This window comes from Choloepus didactylus, chromosome 4 (genome assembly GCF_015220235.1).
Source record: "Choloepus didactylus isolate mChoDid1 chromosome 4, mChoDid1.pri, whole genome shotgun sequence".
Classification (NCBI taxonomy): domain Eukaryota; kingdom Metazoa; phylum Chordata; class Mammalia; order Pilosa; family Megalonychidae; genus Choloepus; species Choloepus didactylus.
Genome location: NC_051310.1, coordinates 2,407,785 through 2,432,179, shown reverse-complemented (window position 1 = coordinate 2,432,179; position 24,395 = coordinate 2,407,785). Strand labels below are relative to the sequence as shown.

The 24,395-nt window shown below is 69.5% G+C and overlaps 1 protein-coding gene across 1 annotated transcript; it reads right to left on the bottom strand.

The window, feature by feature from the left end:
- Nucleotides 1-1,002: 1,002 nt before the first annotated feature.
- AKT1 (AKT serine/threonine kinase 1) lies at nt 1,003-23,067 on the bottom strand. Its single transcript, XM_037831693.1, has 14 exons — nt 22,880-23,067; nt 20,346-20,483; nt 9,244-9,372; nt 8,369-8,480; nt 8,020-8,167; nt 7,486-7,617; nt 7,327-7,392; nt 6,029-6,097; nt 5,520-5,645; nt 5,315-5,443; nt 4,132-4,346; nt 3,871-3,958; nt 1,921-2,023; nt 1,003-1,768 (listed from the first exon to the last, which is right to left on the bottom strand). Exons 2-14 carry the CDS (start codon nt 20,389-20,391, stop codon nt 1,689-1,691), a joined length of 1,443 nt encoding a protein of 480 aa, XP_037687621.1. The 5' UTR covers nt 20,392-20,483; nt 22,880-23,067; the 3' UTR covers nt 1,003-1,688.
- Between the last annotated feature and the right edge of the window lie 1,328 nt (nt 23,068-24,395).

Below are 24,395 nucleotides of genomic sequence, written 5' to 3'. Positions count from 1 at the left end.
CCCACCCGGAACAGCCCGGAGGGTCAGGGCGCCCCGCGGGCCGCGTTCTCTAATGAGGCTGTGCTCGTGTAAGGCCCATTTGGAAGCCTCTCCCCTGGCCCGCAGGGCGCGTCCCCGGGGAGCCCCGTGACCCAAGGGAGCCCGCAGAGGACCTGCTTGCGCCCCTCGGCCCGGGCGCCCTGCCCGCCTCACCCCCGGCCCCAGCGCTGCCGCGGAGACCGGGGCACCCCCCGCCGCCCGGGAGCAGCTCCGCCGGGGGCCGCCAGGGGGCGCCCGCGCCAAGCCGTGCGGGCCGGGGCCGGGCTCCCGGGAGCGGCGGGGCCGAGGTCCCCTTGGCGGCTGTGCCCGGACCTCGGCAGCCGCGGCTGGAGCGGGGTGGGGGTGTCCGGGACGTGGCCGGCCTTCAGCCCCCGGCAAGACCCCCCCCCCCAGGGGGCCGCCCGGGCAGCGGAACCAGAGGGGCGGGGCGGCTCGGGAAGCCACGCCCCTCCCCAAGTGAGAGGCGCGGGCTTGATCCCGGGGGCTGGGAGGGGACCCGCTGGGTAAGGGGCGCCCCAGGGTGTACCCCGAGCCCCGGCAGAGCCTTGGTCACCTGGGGATGGAGGGCCTTCGTACCCCACCTCCTCCCCAAGCACCCCAGGGCTCTTCTGGGGCGTCCCGAGAGGGGCTCCTCTGCCCAGCGTTTCCCAAAGGTGGCCATCGCGGGGTGCAGCGCGACCAGCGTGGGGAGAGGCCGTCCTGTCCCGGGACCCCACCCTGAGGCCGGCGCCCACCCTCCAGCCGCCTCCATCTTGCCCAGACGCCCCGGAATGGCTGGGCTGGGGCAAAGCCGGGTGGTGCCTGGGGCTTCCAGCACCCTTTGGACGGCGGAAGAGGGGGAGACCCTCGGGGAGCAGGGAGAGCCCCCGGGAGCCGTGAGAGCGTCAGGAACCACCCCCAGGGGCGGCAGCCACACCCCTCCCCAGGGCACCCCCTTCACCCACCCGAGCGAAACCGGCCACAAACTTGAAAAGCAGTTTTTATTGAAGAATTTGGAGGGAAAGTTTCCTATTATAATAGTAAAAATACTAAAGCTGAATGTTGTAAAAAAAAAAAAAAAAAAAAACCGCCAGGGGCACAGGCCAGGAGGCCCACGGATGCCCCCCCCAGAGGGAAGTTGGGGTTTGGGGGGCGCCCGCCGGGCGGGGCCTGGGGGAACAAACAGCTGGACAAATAAAAGCGTCTATAAAGAACAAGTGCTACCGAGGATAAATTCCGGGGAGGGGAGAGGGCTTGGGCGGGGGTCTTGCCCCTAAGATTCAAACCAGCCCCCCAGCTGCACTTTGAACCTCATCCCCATCCAGGCGGGGCCAAGCCCTGGTCGGGGCCCCCAGCCCCCAGCCCCCCAGCCGGGCGCCAGCCTCCGCCCGTGTTCCCCGAGACCGCGGGGGCGGCAGCGAGCAGGCGCCCCCCGCCCCGTCCACACCGCGCGTGGCCACAGGAGCCCCCCACGCCCCCCTAAATTAATCCTAGCTGTTGGGGGCCGAGGCCGCCGCCGCCGAACCGGATGAAATAAATTAAGAAAACCCGCGGGCCGATTTGCTCCGCAGCTGGCTGGTGCCGGGGTGACCCCGGGCGGACTCGGGGCTCCTCTCGGAAACGCGTCCGGGGAAGGACCGCGCGGGGCGCCGGGACGCGGCGGACCCCGCTCAGGCCGTGCCGCTGGCCGAGTAGGAGAACTGCGGGAAGTGTGGCCTCCGCTCGCTGTCCACGCACTCCATGCTGTCGTCTGCGGGAGGACGCGGCTCAGCCCCGGCCCCCCCACCCCAGACGGGCTCTTTTCTTTTGTTTTAATTTGGACTTGAAAGCAGGAGGCCAGTGCACCGCGGCCAGCTGGCCCCCACGGAGGGGCAGCCGTTTGGGGTGGGCCCCCAGCCTCACCTTGGTCGGGCGGGGTGATGGTGATCATCTGGGCTGTGAATTCCTCATCGAAATACCTGGTGTCCGTCTCCGACGCCACCTGGGGCTTGAAGGGCGGGCTGAGCTGCAGGGGGAACACGACGGGTGGGCACCCAGGCCTTGGCTTGAGCAGAGCAGGCTGCCCCAGCACCTCACACCCCCCACAGGGCTGGGGCTGGTGCCCCGTGAAAGCACCCCACGGGCAAAGCTCTGGGTTGAGGAGGTGGCAGTGCAGGGAAGGGGCAGGGGTCTGGGTCCATGTGTCTGTGGGCAGCTGGGGGGAGCATGGGGGGCACCCCCATCAGTTAAGGGCAGGTGGAGCAGAGCCGTGCTCACGGCAGCCCCTGCAGGTGACAGCGGGTACTGCAGCCCAGCTCTGCAAAGCGCCTCCCTGGCCCGGGCCGAAGGGGGCCTGTCAAAGACATCAGGGTTTCCTAGGAACCGGGGAGGGGAGGATGAGGATGGACGCCCTAGAGGGGCTCCAGGGTGGGCTCCCAGCCCGTGCACCTCCAACACTGCCCAGACTCCTTCAGCACCCTCTCCTTACCAGGGCCATGTGGCCTGGCCTCTGGGGCCCATGGGGCAGCCGCCCCTCCCAGGCCTGGGGAGCAGAGGCCAAGGCCAGTGCACGTGAGGTCCCTACAGCCCCCAGCCAGGTGCCCTGGGGAGACAAGGGGAGCTGCTCTGCTCAAGCTCAGCCACAAGGTGTCCCCCAAACCAACCGAGGGGCTCTGGGGGCCCCTCCCCACCCAGCTGCCAACTCAGGAGGAGACAGACATTCAGGGGCTGGGCCACCCTCTCTCCACACCCCAGCCTGCGGGCCCTGCCCCACCAGAGCCCCTCTAGCCCCGGAGAACAGGGGCCTGTCCTGCCTGGCTCACAGCTCAAGGACCACGAAGCACCGAGGACCCAGGATATGAAAGTACCTGTCGAGTGCTGTACGCCAAACTCTTGCAGGCGAGCACTCCCCCAATAGCCCCCCTGGACCCCCCGAGGGCAGGTGCCAGAAGGTGGTGGCCCCAGGGCAGACAGTGACAGCACCTAGTCCCGAGCCGTGGGGAGAGTTGGCAGCCCTGGCTTGCATGGAGTGGGGGGCTTCCCTGAGACCCCGGGCAGACATATGTAGCCTTAAGGGGGTGTAGAAATGTGGCAGCATGTCCGGGAGACGGAGCCCTCAGCCCATCTTGTACAGCCCTCTGGAAGCCAGTCAGACAGACCCCCGCCAGCCTGGGTCGGGGCCTGGGGCCCCTGGGGTCCTCAGAGGGCAAAGGGCAGCGTGAGAATCCCATGAAACGAAGGCATGTGGGAAGCAGCTGTCTCCCTCCAGGAAGCCTCCCAGGTGTGCTAGACAAGGAGCTGGCTATCCCCACCCCCCACCCATCCCATGGCCACTGAAGCAATGATCCCTGCAGCAGGAGGGACTGAGATCAGACAACCAGAAGAACTGGTGGACAGCAAGGGACAGCCCCCATGCCACCTCATCCTTCAATGTGCAGTGTCAGTGGGTGGAGGCCTGGAGGCCAGCCCCTCCCTGGACAACGGGGGAAGGTGGGGTGTGGACAGACTTTTGGGGGAAACCCCAGCAGGCCCGTGGCTCAGACAGCCCCAGCCAACAGGGTGGGCATGGATAGAGGGCCTCTCTGTCCTTGGGGTTGCTGGGGGTGGGGTACACAGGGAGGGGAGCTGGGCAGTGGGGGTGAGAGTGCTAGTGCGGGGCTGAGCATGTGCGCGTGCACACGCATGTGCGAGTGAGGGACCCTCTGAGTGCAGGTTGTGCTGGCAGATGGCTGAGTGTGCGCAGGCTCACAACTGTGAATGGAGGGCTGTGGGTGTGGCCATGGCATGCAGCTGTGTGCAAGTGTGACTGCGTGTGACTGCGTGAGGGAGGCGGGTGTGTGGGGGCTGTGGAAGTGTGCAAGGCCCGGCACACACCTTCTTCTCATACACGTCCTGCCACACGACGCTGGCGAAGAAGCGGTGCTGCATGATCTCCTTGGCATCCTCGGAGCCCCCGCCGAGCCTGGGGCAGGACACGGGCTGGGGGTGGGTGTGGGGGCCCCCGCTCCGGGCAGCTGCTCACCCTGCCAGCCCTGGGGCGCAGGGGACGGGGAGCAGCCTCCCAGCAGCCAAGGACGCCACCACCCGAGGGCCAATGCCCCGCTGGGAGGGCCCGGCCCGGGGGTGCCCGCCCACCTCTGCTTGGGGTCCTTCTTGAGCAGCCCCGAGAGCAGGGACTTGGCCTCGGGGCTGAGCGTGCGCGGGAAGCGGATCTCCTCCATGAGGATGAGCTCGAAGAGCTTCTCGTGGTCCTGGTTGTAGAAGGGCAGGCGGCCGCACAGCATCTCGTACATGACCACGCCCAGCCCCCACCAGTCCACGGCGCGCCCGTAGTCGTTGTCCTCCAGCACCTGCGGGGACGGCGTCAGCGGGGCTGGGCTCGGGGGGGCACCCGGACTGGGGGCTCAGACGGGGGGAGCACCCGGATGGGGGGGTGCTCTCAGATGGGGGGTGCACTCAGACGGAGGACCCAGATGAAGGGGTGCACCGGATGGAGGGGTACACCTGGATGAGGGGGTGCACCTGGATGCAGGGGTACACTCAGATGAAGGGGTGCACCCGGATGGAGGGGTGCACCTGGATGGGGGGGTGCACCCGGATGGGGTGCTCAGATGGGGAGAGCACTCAGATGGGGGGTGCACTCAGACGGAGGACCCAGATGAAGGGGTGCACCCGGATGGAGGGGTACACCTGGATGAGGGGGTGCACCCGGATGCAGGGGTACACTCAGATGAAGGGGTGCACCCGGATGGAGGGGTGCACCTGGATGGGGGTGCACCCAGATGGGGTGCTCAGATGGGGAGAGCACTCAGATGGGGGCTGCACCTGGATGGAGGACTCAGATGAGGGGGTGCACCTGGATGCAGGGGTACACTCGGAGAGGTGCACCCAGATGGGGGGGTGCACCCGGATGGGGGGCTCAGATGGGGGGAGCACTCAGATGGGGGCTGCACCTGGATGGAGGACTCAGATGAGGGTGTGCACCCGGATGGGGGGATGCACTTGGATGGGGGTGCACCCGGATGGGGTACTCAGATGGGGGGTACTCTCAGATGGGGGCTGCACCTGGATGGAGAACTCGGATGAGGGGGTGCACCCAGATGGGGGGGTTCACTTGGATGGGGGGAGCAGGCACAGACAGGGGAGGAGGCTCATGGGGGAGCATCTTGGGGCTGGGGAGGGCATTCAGCTGGGGGGCAGTTAAACGAGGAGGAGCACTCAGATGGGGGGTTAAGTGAGGGGGAGCAGTCAGATGGGGGGGTCTTGGCTGGGGGGTTAAGCAGGGGAGGTGCGTCGGCTGGGGGCGCTCGGCGGGCACCTCGGGGGCCAGGTACTCGGGGGTCCCGCAGAAGGTCTTCATGGTGGCGCCATCCTTGATGCCCTCCTTGCACAGCCCGAAGTCCGTGATCTTGACGTGCCCGTCCTTGTCCAGCATGAGGTTCTCCAGCTGTACCACAAAGGCCCGGCCGTGAGCACCACGGGGGCCCCGGAGGATCCCAGACGGGTGAGGCCGCGCCGCCCACCTTGAGGTCCCGGTAGACCACGTTCTTCTCCGAGTGCAGGTAGTCCAGGGCCGACACCACCTCGGCACCGTAGAACCGGGCCCGGTCCTCAGAGAACACGCGCTCCCGAGACAGGTGGAAGAAGAGCTGCGGGCCGGGGGCGGCGGCTGCGCTGGAGACCCTCTTCCCACCCCCGCCCCACGGTGCCAGCCCCCAGCCCCCACGGGCAGCCCCGCTCTGCGGCGGGAGACCTGGGCTCAGAGCATCGGCCAGGCCAGGGCTTGAGGCCGGCACGCGGCAAAGCCTGGCACCTACGCCGGGCACCGTGGCTCCCCCGGCCCTGCACCGTGCCTGTCCCCCGTCCGCTCCACCCTGACCCCATCTGCCTGTCCCCCCGTCTGCTCCACCCTGACCCCATCCACGGCGACTCGCCCTCCTTGGCCCTGCCCCGCCCAGCTCCCCGCTCGCACATCCCTGGCTCCCGGGGAAAGCTGGCCTCCGGGCGGGGGCCCTCCTGGTGCAGCCCGTACCTCGCCCCCGTTGGCGTACTCCATGACGAAGCAGAGGCGGTCGTGGGTCTGGAAGGAGTACTTCAGGGCCTGGAATGGAAATCAGGCTAAACCGCAGCCCCTCGAGGCCTGACGCCAGGCTGCCCCTGGGCCGGCTCATGGCAGACCCACAGGGGCCGGGGAGACCCCACACCCCTCGTTTTAAGGATAAGCCACAGATGCCCCTGAGGCCAGCAACGTCCCCCAGGCCACACACACCCCTGGGAGGTGCAGGGTCTGGGCCGGCTGCAGGCGGAGGGCCCTGGAAGGAGCTTCCGGAACGGGGACGACGACGTCGGATAGGAGCTTCCAGCTCTACGACCCCAGGAGGAGATGACACCCCAGCTGGGCCAGGCACCAGGGCTTGGGGCTCCCTTGCTCACACCACGCCGAGGCTTTACAAGGGGGAGGCACCCCCAGGATGACGCCTGCCCAGGGCAGAGCGCCAGTGTCCAGGCCGCCAGAGCGGAGCCCGTCACAGCGCGGCTGGGGGGAGGCACCGGGGCCGGGGACACACCCCAACGCGGGACACCCCAAGACCCACACCGGCTTTAGCGTCGGTGCCAGTGTGAGGTGGGGAGCCGATCAGGGCCTGGGGGGACCCCGAGAGCCTGCAGAGTGTGTGCCGGGGGGCTGGGGCCGGGGGTGAAGAGGGCCCGTGCAGCGGGGGGTGTCGGGGGCACGGCCCAAGGACCAACGTCTTTAAAATCCTTCACCAAGACACAGGGAGGAGGGCCAGAGGAGGCAAAGGAGGTGAAACCCTGACTTCCACCGGGCCCGGGAGCACGGGCGTCCCCCGCACTGCTGTCCACTTTTACGGGCATTTGGTGTTTCCCACGACAAAGGTCTTCAAGGACGAAAAAGGGTTAGAGAAGCCACACGTCCTTTCCTGCTCTGGGGCAGCCGAGACCCATCTCGGGCGAGGTCACCTGGTAGCCGAAGGTGACCCAGGACCTGGGGTGGCCCCAGGGAGCCCTACTGTGGGCCGGGGTCCCCCGAGATATGTGGGCGAGCCAGGCCTCAGCAAACGCTGGGAGCCGGGACCCCTTCCTGGAGCCGAGCCGGCCGAGCTTGGCGGGCAGATCCATGACCTTCCAGCGGTTTCCCTTTTTGTTCCCGAAGGCAAAGTGTTTCCCACACTCTGTTCCTGGGCCGAGCCCCTCCCGGGAGTGCAGGCTCCCCCAGGACTGGCCTGCAGGGTGGGCTGCCCAGGGCCGTGGGCAGAGCAGCGGGAAGGCCCAGGGTGGCCGTGCAAGGGGACAGCCCCGGGAGGCACTCACCGTCAGGAAGGGGTGCCGGGAGTTCTGGAGGACACGGTTCTCGGTGAGAGTGTGGGCCACCTCGTCCTGCAAGAGAGGCCTCCAGGGGCTGAGCCGGGCCCACGGGCGAGTGGCCGGGGGCAGGCCCCACCGAGCCCCGCTGCAGGCCCGCGCCCTCACCTTGGCCACGATGACCTCCTTCTTGAGGATCTTCATGGCGTAGTAGCGGCCCGTGGCTTTCTCCTTCACCAGGATCACCTTCCCAAAGGTGCCCTTGCCCAGCAGCTTCAGGTACTCGAACTCGTTCATAGTCTGGGGGGTGGGGGCAGTGCCCAGGGTCGGGGCGGGCAGGGCCGGGCCCCAGGCTCCTGCCTGTCGCCACCCGCCCAGGGCCCGGGTGCTGGCACGGAACCTCCGGAGGCCCCACAGGAGCCAAGAGCCAGGTCTGCAGGGAGCAGCCCAGGCAGCCCGAGGGGCGCCAGGCCCGGCCAGGATCAGGCCCGCTGCGGCCCACTGGGGTCCGGGGCCCACGGGAGGACGTGCGGCTGTGCCCAGCTCCAGCATGTGGGCTCTGGGGAGCGGCGGGAGCTACAGGACCGGGTCTTCCGGAACCCCTGAGAAAGGGGCCGTGGCTCACTACTGGTCAGACTCGCTGTGGGCTGGAACGGGGGGCGGGCTGGGGGGGCTGCGACCCAGGAGGGGTGCTCGGCTCACCACGCGGTGCTTGGGCTTGGCCAGGGCCACCTCCATCTCCTCGGCCCCTGAGTTGTCGCTGGGCGAGCCTGACCGGAAGTCCATCATCTCCTCCTCCTGCTTCTTGAGCCCATCGGCCACCGTCTGGATGGCCGTCGTCCACTCCTCCCTGCCGGGTCGGCCAGTGAGCCCGCCAGTGTGCCCCGCCCAGGTCCCCGCGACGCCTTTGCCGCCGCTGCCCGCCCTGCGGTGGGGGAGGCCACTGGGGACCTGGGCCCACCCTGCGTCCAGGCTGGAAAGCTCCTGGGCAGGGGGGACACGGAGGCCCAGGCCCTGCAGGGCCCCCCATGCCCACCCTGCGCGGCCGTACCGCTCCTCGGGCGTCTCTACGTGGAAGGTGCGCTCGATGACCGTCGTCCACTGCAGGCAGCGGATGATGAAGGTGTTGGGCCGTGGCCGCTCCGTCTTCATCAGCTGGCACTCTGGGGACCGGGGGCAGTGAGCCCCATCCAGGCTGTGCACCCCATGGCCCCCCGGCCCCCCACCCCTCGCCTCACGGCCTCTCCTCTGTCCTCTGCCCAGCAGGCCGGGGACGCCCCGTCCCGTCCCCTCTCGAGTCCTCAGCGTCCCGCCTGGTCGACTGGGGCAGGGACCCCTGCTCCGGCTTGAGCGCCATGCTCTGAAGCTGTGGGGAGCCCTGCGGGCCCCTTCCCCCTCCTCCCTTGGCTTCTCCCTGAGCTCCCACTGCAGACACAGCCTGGACCCCTGCCTGGCTGGAGGGTGGAGAGTCAGGGGTCCTAGAGAGGGGCCAGCAGAGAGGGGCCCAGCCGGGGCAGCAGCAGCTCAGCCCACCGGGTCCAGGACCAGCAGCCCCCCCGCCCCACAGGAGACCTCGAGAAGCTGCAAACCAGGCGCCCAGCACCGCCGCGAGGCCGGGGGGTCCCTGGCTGTGCCCCTGCTCCAGGGTCTCCCCTCACCCAGTGCCCCCCTCTAGCTGGCTGCCTCCGGCTGCTGGGAGGGAGTAATCCCGGGTTCGGAGGGCCCCGGGCACTGGGGCTGCTACTCCCGCTCAGACGGGCGCCCCGAGCGGTGCGCAGCTGCCGTCTCCTCCCCACCCTGCAGCCCAGGCCGGGACACGGGGGCCGCGGGCAGCTCGACGAGGGGTGCCAAACGGCATGGGGGGCTCCAGCCAGCGCCCACCCAGGCCCCCACCCGACCTGAGCCAGGCGCCGAGGGGACACTCACGGGCCACAGAGAAGTTGTTGAGGGGGGCCTCGCGCTGGTCCACGTCCTGCGGCCGCTCCTTGTAGCCGATGAAGGTGCCGTCGTTCTTGAGCAGGAAGTAGCGTGGCCGCCACGTCTTAATGTACTCGCCTGGAAGGGTGCAGGCGTGAGGCCGGCGGGACCCCCGGCGCAGGGCCGCACCCCACAGCCCACAGAGCCCCGGTCCCAGCTGCAAAGCGGCCGCGGGTTCTCCCAGCCCAGAGCCGTGGGCAGGGGCACCAGGGACCCCCAGTTCTGGGACCCAGGCCCCGAGGCCAGGCGGGCGGGTGGCCACGTGCTCCGGAAGGCGGGCAGTGAAGCCATGCTGGGTCGCCAGGAAAGCAGGAGTGACCTGCTGCTAGCCACGAGCCTCCCCCACCTGTACCTGAAAGGGGCCCAGTGGGCACCTGGGCATGAGGCTAACTACAAAATCACCAGGGCTTGCACGGAGGGGGAGGGCAGAGGGACCCAAGTCGGCAGGTGGCTGGAGCAGGGAGCGGGGCGAATCTGGAAGGCCTTCCTGAAGGAGGTGGCTCCGAGCCGGCCGGTCCCCAAAGCCAGTTCCAGCACCAGGTACGGCCATTGGCTTTCAGGGCCAGCAGGGGACGGCCATACGGTTATGGCCTGGGGCGGGTCACCTCATCCCACCCCCCCACCCGCCCCACAGCGTCAGGACAACAGGACGCACCATCCAGAGGCCCCAGAGTACAGTCGGGGGTCCCTGGGGGGTCAGGGGTGATGATTCCCAGGCTGCGACCGGCCACCACGGACCAAACAGCACCCTGCCTGCGTCACCCGACTATGACAGGAAAGTTCTCCCCAAAGTTTCGCACCAGCAGCCGTAAGCAGGCGTTCGCTCTTAGGAAGCAAGCAGCTGTCCTCCGCAATGTTCTAGCGACTGTCGTTTTTCATACTGACACCCGGAAAAAATGGTGCATTTGCATTTTGCCGAACAAGGAGTCTAAACAGCAACAGGGAACTTACTAATTAGTAACCGCTTCAACCGGGGGGCCGGGAGGCGGAGGACAGGCAAGGGGGGCAGGAGACGGGGATGGGTCCCCAGGCCCCGGACAGGGGCTCCTAGGGGGACGTGGGGGACCAAGAAGGCCCCACACCCGGGCTGCGGCCCCACCTGGGCCAGCTCAGGGCTGCTGGTCAGGCCCCAACCCTGCTGGCCCCCTCAGAGCCCAAAGCATGTCCCGGGGGACTGTGAGCCCCTTGTAAGGGTCCTGGGAGTTCCTGGGCCACGGGCATTCTGGGCTGGGTACCCCAGAACTCTCCAAAATGAGGGGCCACATGGGGTCCAGGATGGCTGCCCCCAGCCCCTCCTGCAGGCCTGGGATGCCCAGCCACCAGCCCTCTCGGTCCCCAAGCCTGTGGTATGGCCATAGCACTGTGGGGTCTGCACGGGGCACTGGGCTCTGGGGAGCCAGGCGGGGCAGCGGGGTCTGCAGGACCTGGGGGATCCCCCTCAGCAGCCTCCAGTCCCCGCACCCCGGTAGCCGTGACCCAGGTCCCGGGGGTCCACCCTGGGTGAGGCCAGGTGGGGAGAAGTGGCGGGGACCCCCCTCAGTCTGCACGGACCATCCCCGCCCACAGGCTCAGGCGGGCAGAGCCCACTCTACTGTTGTTACTAAACTTCACGGCTGGCCTTTGGGGGGGCTTCTGTCACCCCTTCTCGCTTGTCCACATTCCCCGAACAGTCAGCGACACACCCACTCCGCCAGGGTGCCCCGAAACAGTCCCTGCGCCCTGCTCTGAGCCCCGGGCCACCCCCACCCCCAGCCCCCAGCCTGAGGACTGGCCCCTGACGGCTCTCCTAACCACGGGGGGAGAAGAGGGTCCTGGGACCCACAAAGGTGACCCGCAGTTAACAGGGGCCTCCGACCGGCTCTGCCGAATCCTCCAAGCTTGGGGTCCAGGCACCTCCAGAGCCCTGCTGCTGCCCGGGCCAGGGACCCCCACGTGGCGCGGCCCCCGCCCCAGGGCGGCATGAGGGGGCTGAGCTGCCCCCCGCCTGTGCGCAGCCTGGCGCTGTCGGGCCTGATGGAGGGGCCTGGGCTGCCACCAGCTGCCGCACCCCGGGACGCCGCGGGCAGGGAGGGCGCTGAGCCGCCGTGCAGATCCGTCTCCACCACTGACTGCAGCCTCTGCCCTGCACCCCAAGTACCCCAAAAGCGCCCACTCGCAGCCTGCTGCCCCAGCCCCAGCCCATGTGGCTCCCACCCTGTCCCCTCCGGCTCCCCGGACATGTGCTCTCCCTCTGTGGTCACTCTCGCCGCCTGCAAGGTCCACGCCGGCCCCCAGCCCCCAGCCGCGTCTCCACAGGCCCCGGGGTCCTGGCCCCCCACAGGACAGGGCTGACCCAGGGCGGGTGGGTGCAGGAGGGGCTGCCCCGCACAGGAGTGGTGGGGCCCCTGGGCTCCATCCCCTGGGGCACCACACCCCAATCTCAGCCAACGCAGACCCTGACAGGTGACAAGCGAGGACTCGTCGGCTCCTCAGGACACTGCCCCAGAGCGGTGGCCCCGGAGCCCCCGACACGGCCCAGAACCAGCAGCCCTCAGCCCCTGGCGGTGCACAAGGACCCCGAGGAGGGCCTCCGCCGGCCCAGTGATTCTGGTTCCCTGCGCCCACTCTGAGCCCGCCCGCTGCCCGGACCCGACGATGCCAGCAGCTGTGGGCTCTATGGGGGCACCAGGCCCTGGGTGCTCACGCCCATCCCGAGGGCTCTGGGCAGGCAGGAGGGGCCAGCGGTGCCAGGCCCCAGCTAGGCTGGGCAGGAAGCAGGAGAGGGCCCTGTGGCCCCGCAGCCCTGTGGGAGAAGGGACCCGGGCCCCTCCACGAGGGCTCCCCAATGTGGGCTGGGGGCAGGTGGGCAGCAGCCTCCAGCCAGGGCAACTGCAAAGCCCAGTGCCCTCCCACCACCTCCTCCTGCCCCCACCCCACCCATCTTCCTGCCAGCTCAGCCCACTGAAGGGACCGGAGGACCCTCCCCCGGAAGCCCTGCCCCCCGGCTGGCCCCCCACAGCCCCAAACCCTCCCATCAGGGTTGCAGGCAGCCTGGGGGACCTGTCCTGCCCACATCCCCTGCCCTGCACCCCAGGCAGCCCCCACGCCAACACGTGACCAGGAACGTGTCCCGGGGACCGGCCTGGGCGGGCGCCTGTGTGGGGGGCTCCCTGCGCTGCGCCCTGTCCCTGGCCTGACCCATGGTGGGTAGCAGGGCACAGCCCACCCTCGCCCACCACCCCAGAGCCACCAACGTGCTCTCTGAGCCCTGGGTGTGGGGGAAAGTGCTGGGTAGACACTTTGCAGCCGTGGTGGTGGCGGGTGGCGGCTGGCCCAGTGCCAAGCGCACCGAGCTGTTTCTCCACAGCAAAGCGAGCCCCAGCAGGCCCGGGGAGCGGGCGCCAGCTGACAGCGGCCACCGTGTGGTCCCCCGCCGCTGCCACATCCATCCACGTGCCGACAGCTGCCCAGGCCCCATTTACCTTCTCCAGCACATTGAGCAAACAGCCCTGCTGACTGCAGCCCAGCGAGGCCAGGCGGCACCCGCCACAGCTGGCAGCGGTGGGCGGGCAGCGGGTGGGCAGCGGGCAGTGGGTGGGCAGTGGGCAGCGGATGAACAGTAGGGGGGCAGACAGAGGGTAGGTGATGGGCAGTGGTGGGTGGGCAGCGGGTGAGCAGTGGTGGGTGGGCAGTGGGCGGCGGATGAGCAGCGGTGGGTGGGCAGTGGGAGGTGGGTGGGCAGCGGTGGGTGGGCAGTGGGTGGTGGGCAGGCAGCGGGTGGGCAGTGGTGGGTCGGCAGTGGGTGATGGGCGGGCAGTGGGCAGCGGGTGAGCAGTGATAGGTGGGCAGTGGGCGGCAAATGAGCAGTGGTAGGTGGGCAGTGGGAGGCGGGTGGGCAGCGGTGGGTGGGCAGTGGGAGGCGGGTGGGCAGCGGTGGGTGGGCAGTGGGTGGTGGGCGGGCAGTGGGCGGCAGGTGAGCAGTGGTGGGTGGGCAGTGGGCGGTGGATGAGCAGCGGTGGGTGGGCAGTGGGAGGCGGGTGGGCAGCGGTGGGTGGGCAGTGGGTGGTGGGCGGGCAGTGGGCGGCGGGTGAGCAGTGATAGGTGGGCAGTGGGCGGCGGATGAGCAGTGGTGGGTGGGCAGTGGGAGGCGGGTGGGCAGCGGTGGGTGGGCAGTGGGTGATGGGCGGGCAGTGGGCAGCGGGTGAGCAGTGGTAGGTGGGCAGTGGGAGGCGGGTGGGCAGCGGTGGGTGGGCAGTGGGTGGTGGGCAGGCAGCGGGTGGGCAGTGGGCAGCGGATGAGCAGTGGTGGGTGGGCAGCGGGCAGTAGGTGGGCAGGGGCAGCAGGCAGTGGGCGGTGGGTGGGCAGTGGGCGGCGGATGAGCAGCAGTGGGTGGGCAGTGGGAGGCGGGTGGGCAGCGGTGGATGGGCAGTGGGTGGTGGGCGGGCAGTGGGCGGCGGGTGAGCAGTGATGGGTGGGCAGTGGGCGGTGGATGAGCAGTGGTGGGTGGGCAGTGGGAGGCGGGTGGGCAGCGGTGGGTGGGCAGTGGGTGATGGGCGGGCAGTGGGCAGCGGGTGAGCAGTGATGGGTGGGCAGTGGGCGGCGGATGAGCAGTGGTGGGTGGGCAGTGGGAGGCGGGTGGGCAGCGGTGGGTGGGCAGTGGGTGGTGGGCAGGCAGCGGGTGGGCAGTGGGCAGCGGATGAGCAGTGGTGGGTGGGCAGCGGGCAGTAGGTGGGCAGGGGCAGCAGGCAGTGGGCGGTGGGTGGGCAGTGGGCGGCGGATGAGCAGCAGTGGGTGGGCAGTGGGAGGCGGGTGGGCAGCGGTGGATGGGCAGTGGGTGGTGGGCGGGCAGTGGGCGGCGGGTGAGCAGTGATGGGTGGGCAGTGGGCGGTGGATGAGCAGTGGTGGGTGGGCAGTGGGAGGCGGGTGGGCAGCGGTAGATGGGCAGTGGGTGATGGGCGGGCAGTGGGCAGCGGGTGAGCAGTGATGGGTGGGCAGTGGGCGGCGGATGAGCAGTGGTGGGTGGGCAGTGGGAGGCGGGTGGGCAGCGGTGGGTGGGCAGTGGGTGGTGGGCAGGCAGCGGGTGGGCAGTGGGCAGCGGATGAGCAGTGGTGGGTGGGCAGCGGGCAGTAGGTGAGCAGGGGCAGCAGGCAGTGGGCGGTGGGTGGGCAGTGGGCGGCGGATGAGCAGCAGTGGGTGGGCAGTGGGTGGTGGGTGGGCAGTGGGCGGCGGGTGGGCAGCGGTGGGTGGGCAGTGGGTGGTGGGTGGGCAGTGGGCAGCGGGTGGGCAGTGGGCAGCGGGTGAGCAGTGGTGGGTGGCCAGTGGGTAGTGGGTGGGCAGTGGGCAGCAGATGAGCAGTGGTGGGTGGGCAGCGGGCAGTAGGTGGGCAGGGGCAGCAGGCAGTGAGTGGTGGGCAGGCAGTGGGCGGTGGGTGGGCAGCAAGCGCCTCTCCAGTCGTGGCCCCAGCACTGCCTGTGCCCAGGTGCCCGTCTCCTCGCACCCCAGTGGCGCCAGGCCCCAGGCTGGGGACTCACAGGAACGAGGAGCTGTGGGGGGTGTGCCCGGCTCCCACATCTGGGCGCATAAAGCTCACAGTCCCCGGCCCTGGCCTGTCCCACTGGCCCTTCTTGGCGGAGAGGGGGCAGGAGTAGCCGATTTGGGCGAGGGCTGGGGACACGTGCTCCCCAACCCGGAAGCCACCCAGCCTCGGTGGGGGGGAGGGGCCACCACGCCCACCAGCTCCCGGGGAAACTGAGGCCCAGGTAAGGGGACCCTCAAGGTCACAGGGGCAGCTCGGGGCCACCCAGGCCAGGGCAGAGGCCCAAACCAAGGGCTCTTGGCAGGTCCTCGTCCGGCCACCAAGCGGTCAGTGCTCCGGGGAGCAGCCCGAGGCACCAGCGCAGGCGGAAGGGGGTGTGGCGTCGGGACAGGGAGGGTCACGCGGGTGCCCTAGAGCCCACCCGCCGGCCGTCGCCGGGGCCCCGCACTTAACCCCGCGTGGGGCTGCGCACGGCCCCCGCCCCACTTCCCCACCAGCCCCGCATCTGGAGGCCCCCGCAGCCCCGGCCTCAGGGCTTGTGGGAAGCCGGTGCTTTCCGCGTGGCTCTCCTGCAAACCCGGGCAGCTTTGAGCACAAAGTCTGTTACAGGAAGAAACTTCCTCGGCCCGCAGAACCCGCCCCGGCTCGCTCTACCTGAAAAGACAAACACGCACCCGGGAAACTCAACCAGCAGCGGAGCCGGAAACGACACACGCACGCACGCGGCTCAGAGACGGCGCCGAGGGGCAGCATCCGCGCGGACCAGGCTCCAGGACGGGGCGCCCGGGCCGGGGGGAGCGGCCGAGGGCCAGGGGCTGCTCGCGGCGGGGAACGTGTTCAAGTGACGGCGACTCTCCTGAGGCCCCGAGCCGGCCCCGCGCTGGGGAGTCGTCGGTATGCGCACCACACCTCGAGAAAGCTGCTACGGGTTTAAAAAAAAAAAACCAAAATCAAACGCATTGCGGCGCACACCAGCCGCTCCACTGGGCAGGCAAGAGGGGCTGCGGGGACAGGTGGGGCCAGGCTCAACCCAGCGGGAGCCCAGGGCCCCCCAACCTGCACGGGGCGAGCCCCTGGCCGAGCGAGGCAGGCCCTGGGGGGCGGGCGCAGGACGCAGACGCCCCCGGGGAGGCCTGGCCAGGGCGTGCGGGGCAGAGGGGACGCCAGCTGCCCTGCGGGCCTCGGCCCTTCTGGGAACCCGGCCTGATGCGACGCAGCACCGGCCCCTGCTGAGGGCGGGCGGGGGCTGGGCCCGGGGTGCGGACACCCCAGCGTCACCCGGCCCCAGCTCTCTCCAGGCCTGTAGGGCAGGCCGGTGCCACCCGTGGCCTTCTCCCCTCCTCGAGCCCGGCCCTGCGGCCACGCTGCCCAGGAGCACCGAGCCAGGAAGAGGGAGAGACAGGAGGGGCCCCGAGAATGGGCAGGGACCCCTCACCCCGCAGGGCCGAGGCTGCCCGGCTTCCTCTTTTGTTGTTTGTTTTTGAAGGGAGAACTCAACACACTCACAAAACAGGAAACTTGGCCAGGCTCACGCCCCCAGCTCCCCCCGGCCGCCCCCAGGGCAGGCACTCCTCCCCTCTCCCCCCAGTCCCGGCACCTCCTCCCACCTCGGACCCCGGCCCAGCTTCCTCCCAGCGCCTCCTCCCACGCATGGTCCTGGGCTCCGGCCCCTTCCACGCCCCCCACGCAGAGGCTCCACCGCCTGGCACTGACCCCTCGGGAGCTGAGTGCCGGCAAGGACAGGAGACACTGGGCACGGCCTAGGGCCACCCTGCAGCCGACAGCCCGGGAAACAGGCCCGAGGGGCGCCGGAGCCGAGCCCACCCCGCCGCCGGCTCGCACGCCCACCTGGGCCCACAAACGCGCCCACCATTTGCTCAGCGAAGGCAAAGCCCTGGCCACCTCCAGAGGGGACGAGGCCGCCAGGCCGCACCCTCCAGGGGCAACCCAGGGGAGACGGCACCTGCCCGTGCCGATAGCGAAGGCCCAATGCGGGGAAGCAGCGGGCGCTGAGGCTGGCACGAGAGCCAGGCAGCAGCGCTGCACTCGGGACACTCGAGGACAGATAGTCCATGCAGAGGGGAGCATGGCCCCACAGTCAGGGCCTGACAGTGCACACCAGCGGGGCCCCCTCCAGGAACTGGAACTGGGTGGGGTCCTTGCCGGGACGGGGAACGGCAAGGCCCCAGATGCCTCAGAGAGGTGGGTCAGCCCTCTCCAGGAAGATGGGCCCCACCGCAGCCCCCAGGCCCAGGCCCAGCCTCCCACAGGCCCCCACAGAGGCCACACTGCCACCCCTTAGCACAGCCTGCCACCAGCGCCAGCCCTGCCAGACCCCATGCCCACCCCCTCCACCCAAACCCGCGAGCCCACAGCCCCTTCGTCCTCTGCACCAACATCTGGCTTATCCCCGGGCCCTTGGGTCCGCCTGCCTGGGGGACACCCAGGAGGCCCCGCTGACAGGGTGGACAGTGCCGCCGGCCCCAAGAGCACGTGGGCATCCAGCCAGACACGACGCTGCTCGGGGCCGGGCAACAGAGCAGGCGTGGGCCTGGGGGGCCCAGGGCGCACCCCAAAGAGTCCACACGGTCAGCACCAGAAACCCCCCACCCAAAGATGGGCAACCAGAGGCCCCGGCCAAAACAGCACCTTACTGTGCTGGCTCAGGGGCATCTTTTTGTCCCTTTTAATTAGTTGTCAACATCTAAAGTCAGGGGGTTCATGTAAAGGACAACTCGGAAAGCGAGTTTTAGCAGCACCGAGCCCCGAGTCCCACAAACAGCCAGGGCTGCTGCCCCCCAGGGCTCCCAGCGCCCGGGCCTGGCCCCCACAGACCAGCGCCCCCCTGGGGTGCACCAGAGGTCAAGGCAGGGTCTGAGCCCAGAGAAGGGTCCCCAAGGCATGCCCCCCACCCCCCGCAGCACACTGTGCCACCCCCTGGAGCCCACCCCCCGCTCCTAGCCCCGCCGTGTGCCCAGCCCACCTCCCGGAGCAGTAGAGAGCCAGGAGAGATGTGCGGGGATGCTCAGGGGGCTGCGAAGGGCGGGATGGGGCCCTGGGGGGCGGTTGCAGCTTCTCTCCCTCCCACCCACTGCCTGGAATCCGACCACTGCCGGGGTCTGGGCACCCATGAGGCAGGGGAGGGGTCACCCTGAGGTGGCCCTGCTGGACCCCTGAGGACGGGGCAGGGGGAGGGAGCCTCCCCACAGCTCACCACCCACCCCCAGGCCAGGCCTAGGGTTCCCCAGCCCTGCCTACCCAGGGGGCTCCCCCACCCCGTCCTCCGGGGCAAGGCCGTCCCAACGTGCAAGGGCCGTCCCATTCCTGGTGCTGGGGTCCCCGTGCCCTGGTCGCTCCCGCTGCTGCCTCCAAGAGCGGTGGGCCAGGGCGGAGGGGTCGGCTGGGGCGCGGGCCTCAGAGGCTCAAGGACACCAGCTGCCGGGAGCAGGGCTGGGGGGCTTCCTGGAGGAGACGGCCCTGGCTGGGCCCAAAGCGTGTCTCTGGCCAAGGCCAGTACCTGGACTGCTGGGCCACAGCAGCCACACCACAGGTCCCCACACTCTGCCCAACCGCCCCCGAGAAAGGAGACTTCCCCATCTCAGTAAACGGCACCTCGATCCCCCCAACATCCAAACTCCCCCTTCCCCACCTGTGCCAGGACGGCAAAGCAGCAGCCAGAGCGGCCTCTTGCTGTGTGGGACAGAGGCCGGAAGCTGAGGGGAGCCCAGCGAGGCCCAGCAGGGCAGGATGGGAGCCCCAGCTGCTCCCTCCAGCCCCAGCTGCCCCCTCCAGCCCCAGCTGCTCCCTCCAGCCCCAGCTGCTCCCCCCAGCCCCAGCTGCTCCCTGGCTCGCTGTCCCAGGGAGCTCCCCACGTGGGCAAGGCAGGCAGCAGGTGGGCACAGGGCCCGGGCCCAGAGCAGGGAGCCTGCCTGCCTCCTGGACAACGGGGCTGGACTGCAGCCGGGCCAAGGACAAGTTGGTGCATCACCCACTCTTGGGCTCCCCTCCCCACCATCCAGATGCCCCGTCCCTGCAGGGGCACAGTGCAGAAGGGTGGGGCCAAGACGGCACAATGGCTTTTCTCTATTAGGGCCTGGAAGGATCTCCAGCAGGGACCCCAAAAACCATCTTTTCCTCCAGAAGGCCCTTGCCTAGCTGTCACCCCACTGTTTAGATGGGGAAACTGAGGCCCAAGAAGCTCAGTCAACTCACCCAGTCACGGTGGCGGGATCAGGCCCCACCAGCCCCAGTCACCTCTTTCCCACCCAGCCCCACAGAAGGCTCGTGCAGCGAGCAATCCACCCAGGCACCAGAGGGGACCCTCCAGCCTGGGTCCAGCTGGTGTCTCCTGGGTCAATCAACAAATATCTGCTGAGGATTATGAGGCCCAGGCCCCAGGCAGCACACTTTGTTCGGCTGCGAGGCCACCAAGCTCAGAGAGAACAACAAGGACAAGGGCTGTGGCAGGAGAGGGGCCTCCCCTCAGCAAGAGGGCCGTGGGGGAAGGCAGACAGCAGGGCCCGAGTGACGGGTCTCCAGGAACAGGAGGCAGGATCGTGGGGGAGTGGGGAGGGGACCAAGAAGGCAAGTGAGTGCTGGGGAGCTCCTACGTATCCTGCAATACCCTGTGTATTGTGACACTTGCTTCGGCCCTGCCTCCCCACCTGCTCCTTGTATCTGAGGTTCCCCTGTGGCCCATGGAACCCTCGGGGAAGGCCCCTCGCACCATTGCTGCAGAGCATGAGTGAGGAATGGGGGCTGCTGGCATGGGACGGCCAGAGCTGGGGGAGGGAACAGGTCTGGAGAAAGAGGAAGTAGGAGGGGGGTGGCCAATCCCCACATTGGGCAGGAGGGAGCTACTCGCTGGAGCACAGGGACATGAGGCCCTGGCTGCTGGCAGGACAGACTGACAGGGTAGCCTGTCTGTCCCATCCCTGCCCCTGCCAAGAGAGTACAGGCAGGGCGGGCCGGGGGCTATGGGCAGGGCTGGAAGGTGAGGGGCCAAGCCCCCTTCCCATCCGCCCTTGCTGGGCCCCTCAGATCCAGAGAGTTGAGGAGTGGGCAGCCGGGCAAGTGCCCAGCTCAGCCAACTCTGTGGCTCCAACGCACACTTGCCCTGTGCCCGGGCCCCAGGGGCTGCAGAGGCTGCCCCCTGCCAGCTCAGGCCTGAGGCAGGACCAGGGCCAAGCCAAGCAACCCTGCTGCCCTCAGGAGCCCTTGGGCCGTGCCCCGGGCCACAGCGTGCCAGGCCCTGGAACGCCCGCTGTCCCCACTGCCTTCCAGGAAAGCTGGGCGGGAGGCTGGCAGCCGCTGCCCCCACTCCCAGGCCCAGCCAGGCGGCCTCTCCACCGGCCGAGCCTCTGCACCTCGGCCCCTGAACCAGGCTGTGCCCTCCACACCTCGGGGGTGCTGGGCCCTGGACGCTCACCCTGGCCAGGCCAGGAGCCCCAGGAGCAGCCCGCCGCCCCCAGCCAGCTTGGCGCAGCGCTCGCAGACTCGGGGGCCACCGAGGCGTCCGTGCCCCGTGTGAACTGACCTCGTTTGTGCAGCCAGCCCTCCTTCACGATGGCCACGTCGCTCATGGCGCCGGCTCCGCGGGCCGGTGTGGCCGGACGTCACCAGGGGCTCCTTCCAGGACGGGGTCGCCAGGAGCCCAGCCGGCCGCCCACCGCCGCTGCAAGAAGCAGAGAGTGAGTGAGGCACGTCCGGCTCCAGGGCCGGCCCCTCCGTCCCTGCGGCCACCTCGGCTCGGCCTTCCATCTCAGGCCTCCCCCCTGCCCCCAGCACAGGCCCGGCCCCCACTTTCTCTCTCTCCGAAGCGCTGCTTCTGTCCGTCCCGCAAGTTCCCATCTGACCCCACCCCCGGGCCAGGCACTCCGTGGCCTGGGCCTCAAGCCCTCCCGCTCCCCTCCCATGGCCCCCACCCAGCCCTCCGCGCTCACAGCCATGGCCCCTGCCTGCCCTGCCCGGTCCCTCCTCCCCTGGCTCCCGCCCCAAGCCCCAGCCTTGCCGGCCCTGGTTACGGGCGCCCGTTTGTTCTCATTGCCCGAGCTGGAATCCCCCAGGCTGGGCCAGGGTGCAGCCGCCCTGAGCTCTGGACCGGGGAAGGAGAGCAGTTCAAACACGAAGAAGGCAGAATCGGGTGCGCAGGCGGCTGGCGCAAATGAGAGCCCAGAGCTGCCCAGGGCGACCCGAAAAACCTCACCACGGAAACCCCCAGGCCCCTCCTAAACCACAGTGCCCCTGCCAGTCTGAATCTGGCTCATTCATTTGGCCCACGTGTACCCAGCATCTCTGGTTTTGCCAGGTCCAGTGCTGGGTGTAGAGAACAAACAGAGGTTCAGACAGGTCCTGTCAGTGAGGGGCACCCAGACCCGGGTGGTCACGGACCCATAATTACAGCATTCAGGAGGCAACAAAAGGGGAGGGGATACAGGACAAATGGCAAAGCACTGGCGCCTGCCCCGCGGCGGCTCACCAGCCAGCCCTCACTTGAGCACACACGCTGGCTATTGATCCTGCGTGGCCCTCCCCACCACACCCCAGCTGGATGAACTCCTAGGCATCCCTCAAAACCCAAATTCCACATCACCCGCTCTGGACATCCCAGGAAAGAGTACTTAGCCAGCTCCTCCTGGGAGTAGTCCTCTGCTACCATTCCAAGCGGGGTAGCAGGCCCAGGAGAGACTCCTCCTTGGGACCCCCGGGCCAGGCAGAGACCCCCAAGAACCTCTGTGGAATTGAGCACAATGTAGATCTTCCCACAGCCAGCCTGGACACTCCCGCCAGCCCAGCTGCCTGGCTCCCAGGGCCAGCCCTGGGCCCTCAGAGGGTGGCTTCGTCCCGACCGCCTCAAGCTAACTTTCAAGCAGCAGGGAGGCCCACAGCCCTCTTGGACTCCAGGACAGGGAGGACCCTGCCTGGGAGGGCCGGGCCCGACACACCCAGCAGCCCTGTGGGCGGCAAGGAGGAGGAGCCTGCCGAGGGACGGTGGGCACAGGGGGTGCTCCTCTGAGACTTGAGGGGCATGGCCCAGAGGCAGGGAGCTGGACTCAAAGACCTCTCAAAGTACCCCCCAACCCAGCCCCAAGCCGTAGGATGAAAGCCGGGCAGCTGTCAAGAGCCCACCGGCCTGTGTATGTAAAAATACATTTGCACACACCCAGGGCAGCGTGTGCAAAGTGTGCAGGCCAAGCCGCCATGGGGCCGCAGGCCACGAACACCTCGACATCGGCCGCCACGCGATGTCCCCGCCACACGTGCACCACTGTTACCACGGTCCTAGCTTCCCTCTGTCCCTGCTGGGTCACTGCCCCGAGACACTGTGGAACTGGATGTTCAGCTGGGGGACGGGGAACGATGCGCCCCCAGGGAGGAGTGGCCCCTTGGGGCAAGACGGGGGCAAGGAGTGAATGTGGGGGCCACTTTGGCCCCCTGACCCTGCCCACCAGGTCAATACTCAGGCCCCTCCTGCCTGGGGAGGCTCATCGACTGCCCCAGGACCCCCCACTCTGGGGCAAGCCCCAGTAACCTCCAGGCCCCAGCCTCCGGGATGGGTGGGCAGCACCCGGAGCCCACCCAGCGCAGGAAGCAGTTTAGGGCCTGGAGAGAAGGCCCCTGGCCAGGGGTGGGGGCAGCTGGCATGGGGGGTGGTTGCTGGTCCCCTTTGTGGGCTAGCCTGGGCCCCCGCGGCCAAGCACAACTTCTGGGGTACGGGAAGACTCGGTCTGGTCCCCAGGGCCGCGGCAAGCCCGGACGCTGGCTGCTCCACGCGCCCTCCTCCCGCTGCCCCGGCGCCCCGGGACCCCCGCCCCGCCAGCCCCGCGCCCCGTTGGGCCCCGACCCCGCCCTGGGCCCCTGGCAGAGCCGCTCCCCAAGGTCACGGGCGAGGCCGCCGGCCCGCACCCCAGGCCGCCCGCAGCCCCGCGCCGCCCCGCGCGGCCACTTCCTGCTCGCGGGCCTCCATTCCGCGGCGCCGGGCCCGCGCCCGCCGGCCGCCCGGGAACAAAGCGCCCGGCCCGGCGGGAGGAAATCCGGGCCGCGCCCGCCCGGGCGGCGAGGGGGACTCACCGGGCGCCGCGTCCGCGGGGCGCGGGCCTAGCCGGGCCGGGGCCTCCGGCGCCCGCCGCTCCGCATCCCCGGCCGCGCCCGGGCCCGGCGCTCGGCGGTGCGCGCGGGGAGGCCGCGCGGGTCGGGCCGGGCCTGGCCGCCGCCGGGACTCGCTGCTGCGCCGCGGGCTCGGCCGCTCGGGCTGCGCTGCTGCGCTGGGCCGGCCGCCCCGCCGCGCTCGGGCCGCCGCCGCCCGCCCTCTCCCCGCCTCCCGGAGCCGCCCGCCCACATCCGCCTCCGCCGCCCCCGCCGGGCCGAGGGAGGGCGCGGGGCGCGCCGGGGCGGGGGCCGGGGCCGGGCGCTAACGGAGCGCGGCCCAGCGCGGGGCCGCCAGCCCGGCCTCGGCCGCGTCCTCTCCAGCCTCGGTTTCCCCTTTTGTCCCGCGAAGCGCACTTCCCGGTCTGGGGCTGCCCTGACCCTGTTAGGCCAGGCCCGGGGGTTCAGGGGGCGGGGTTGTAAAGTAACCCTGCTTTCATTGTGGCCCCGCCCTAGTTCCAAGACCCCTGGGCAGGGGCAGCCGGGAGGCCAGCCTTGAATGTTGGCTGGGACATCCCACAGTGGGGGGCTGAACCCCATTCATTTCGTCGCTGAAGGCGGCTGGGAGGGGAACCCTGGGCCCTGGAGGGGGCCTGAAGCAATGGGGGGGCTCGGTGGTGAGAGGACAGGAAGGGGCTGCATTCTGCACCCCTGGCCTGGCTGCTAGTCCAGAGCTGGGTGCAGACACCAGAGGGTCTCCCCCATAGGGGCTGGGGGCTAGAGCAGACCCAAGAGTAGGGAGGGCCTCAGCTGACACAGCGTGGTACCCAGCTGAGCCCCAGTGGGGTCCCAAGCCCCCCAAGTCCACTGAGGGGCAGCTGACGGCTGGTTGGAGGCAGGGGCTCCATATGGGGTCCTGAGGGTAGGACCCAAGCCCCTCCTCCTGCAGGACACTAAAAGACGGCCCACCCTGACGCTCTCCTGGGCCTGGAGCCCCTAGAGCCAGAGGTTTCTCCAACTGCCCCCACCCCACCCCAGGGCCTCCAGGCGGTGATAATCCTGGTGTAAGGGGAGGGCTGGGCAGAGTTACTCTCTGGGGTTGGTAAGTACTTGGAGGTGGGTGGGTGTCATTTTTGTTTTTCACGTAGGGTCAGAGTTCACCTGGGGGGATGCAGGCAATCTGAGCCAGAGGCTCACCCGACCAGGACCAAGGAAGGACACTCCTGAGAGAAGGGCCCACTCTGCACAAGGGCCGGCCTGGGCAGGGGACGCCCCCAGCTGGCCCAGCTCCCACTGCGAAGCCCAGGTGGGACCGGCCAGTTCAGAAGCCAGGTCAGGGGCCCAGTTGGTCTCCGCCCCAAGGCCTGCCCCAGAGCCTGGCCACCCCATTGCTCCCAGCCCCAAGAAAGCACCTCGGGCCCCCCCTCCGCCCCTCCCCCGCCCCTCCCCCGTCCTGGAGGAACAGGAGGAAGGGGACCCCGGGAGCTCGCGCCGGGACGGC

What these genes read in the sequence shown, in the direction of transcription:
- AKT1 (XM_037831693.1), bottom strand. Translation starts at nt 20,391, where the DNA reads ATGAGCGACGTGGCCATCGTGAAGGAGGGCTGGCTGCACAAACGAG. An exon ending in AGGAGGTCATCGTGGCCAAG is followed by an intron (nt 7,393 to 7,485) that starts GTGAGGGCGCGG and finishes CCTCTCTTGCAG; the next exon opens with GACGAGGTGGCCCACACTCT. An exon ending in TGGTCTACCGGGACCTCAAG is followed by an intron (nt 5,444 to 5,519) that starts GTGGGCGGCGCG and finishes TTTGTGGTACAG; the next exon opens with CTGGAGAACCTCATGCTGGA.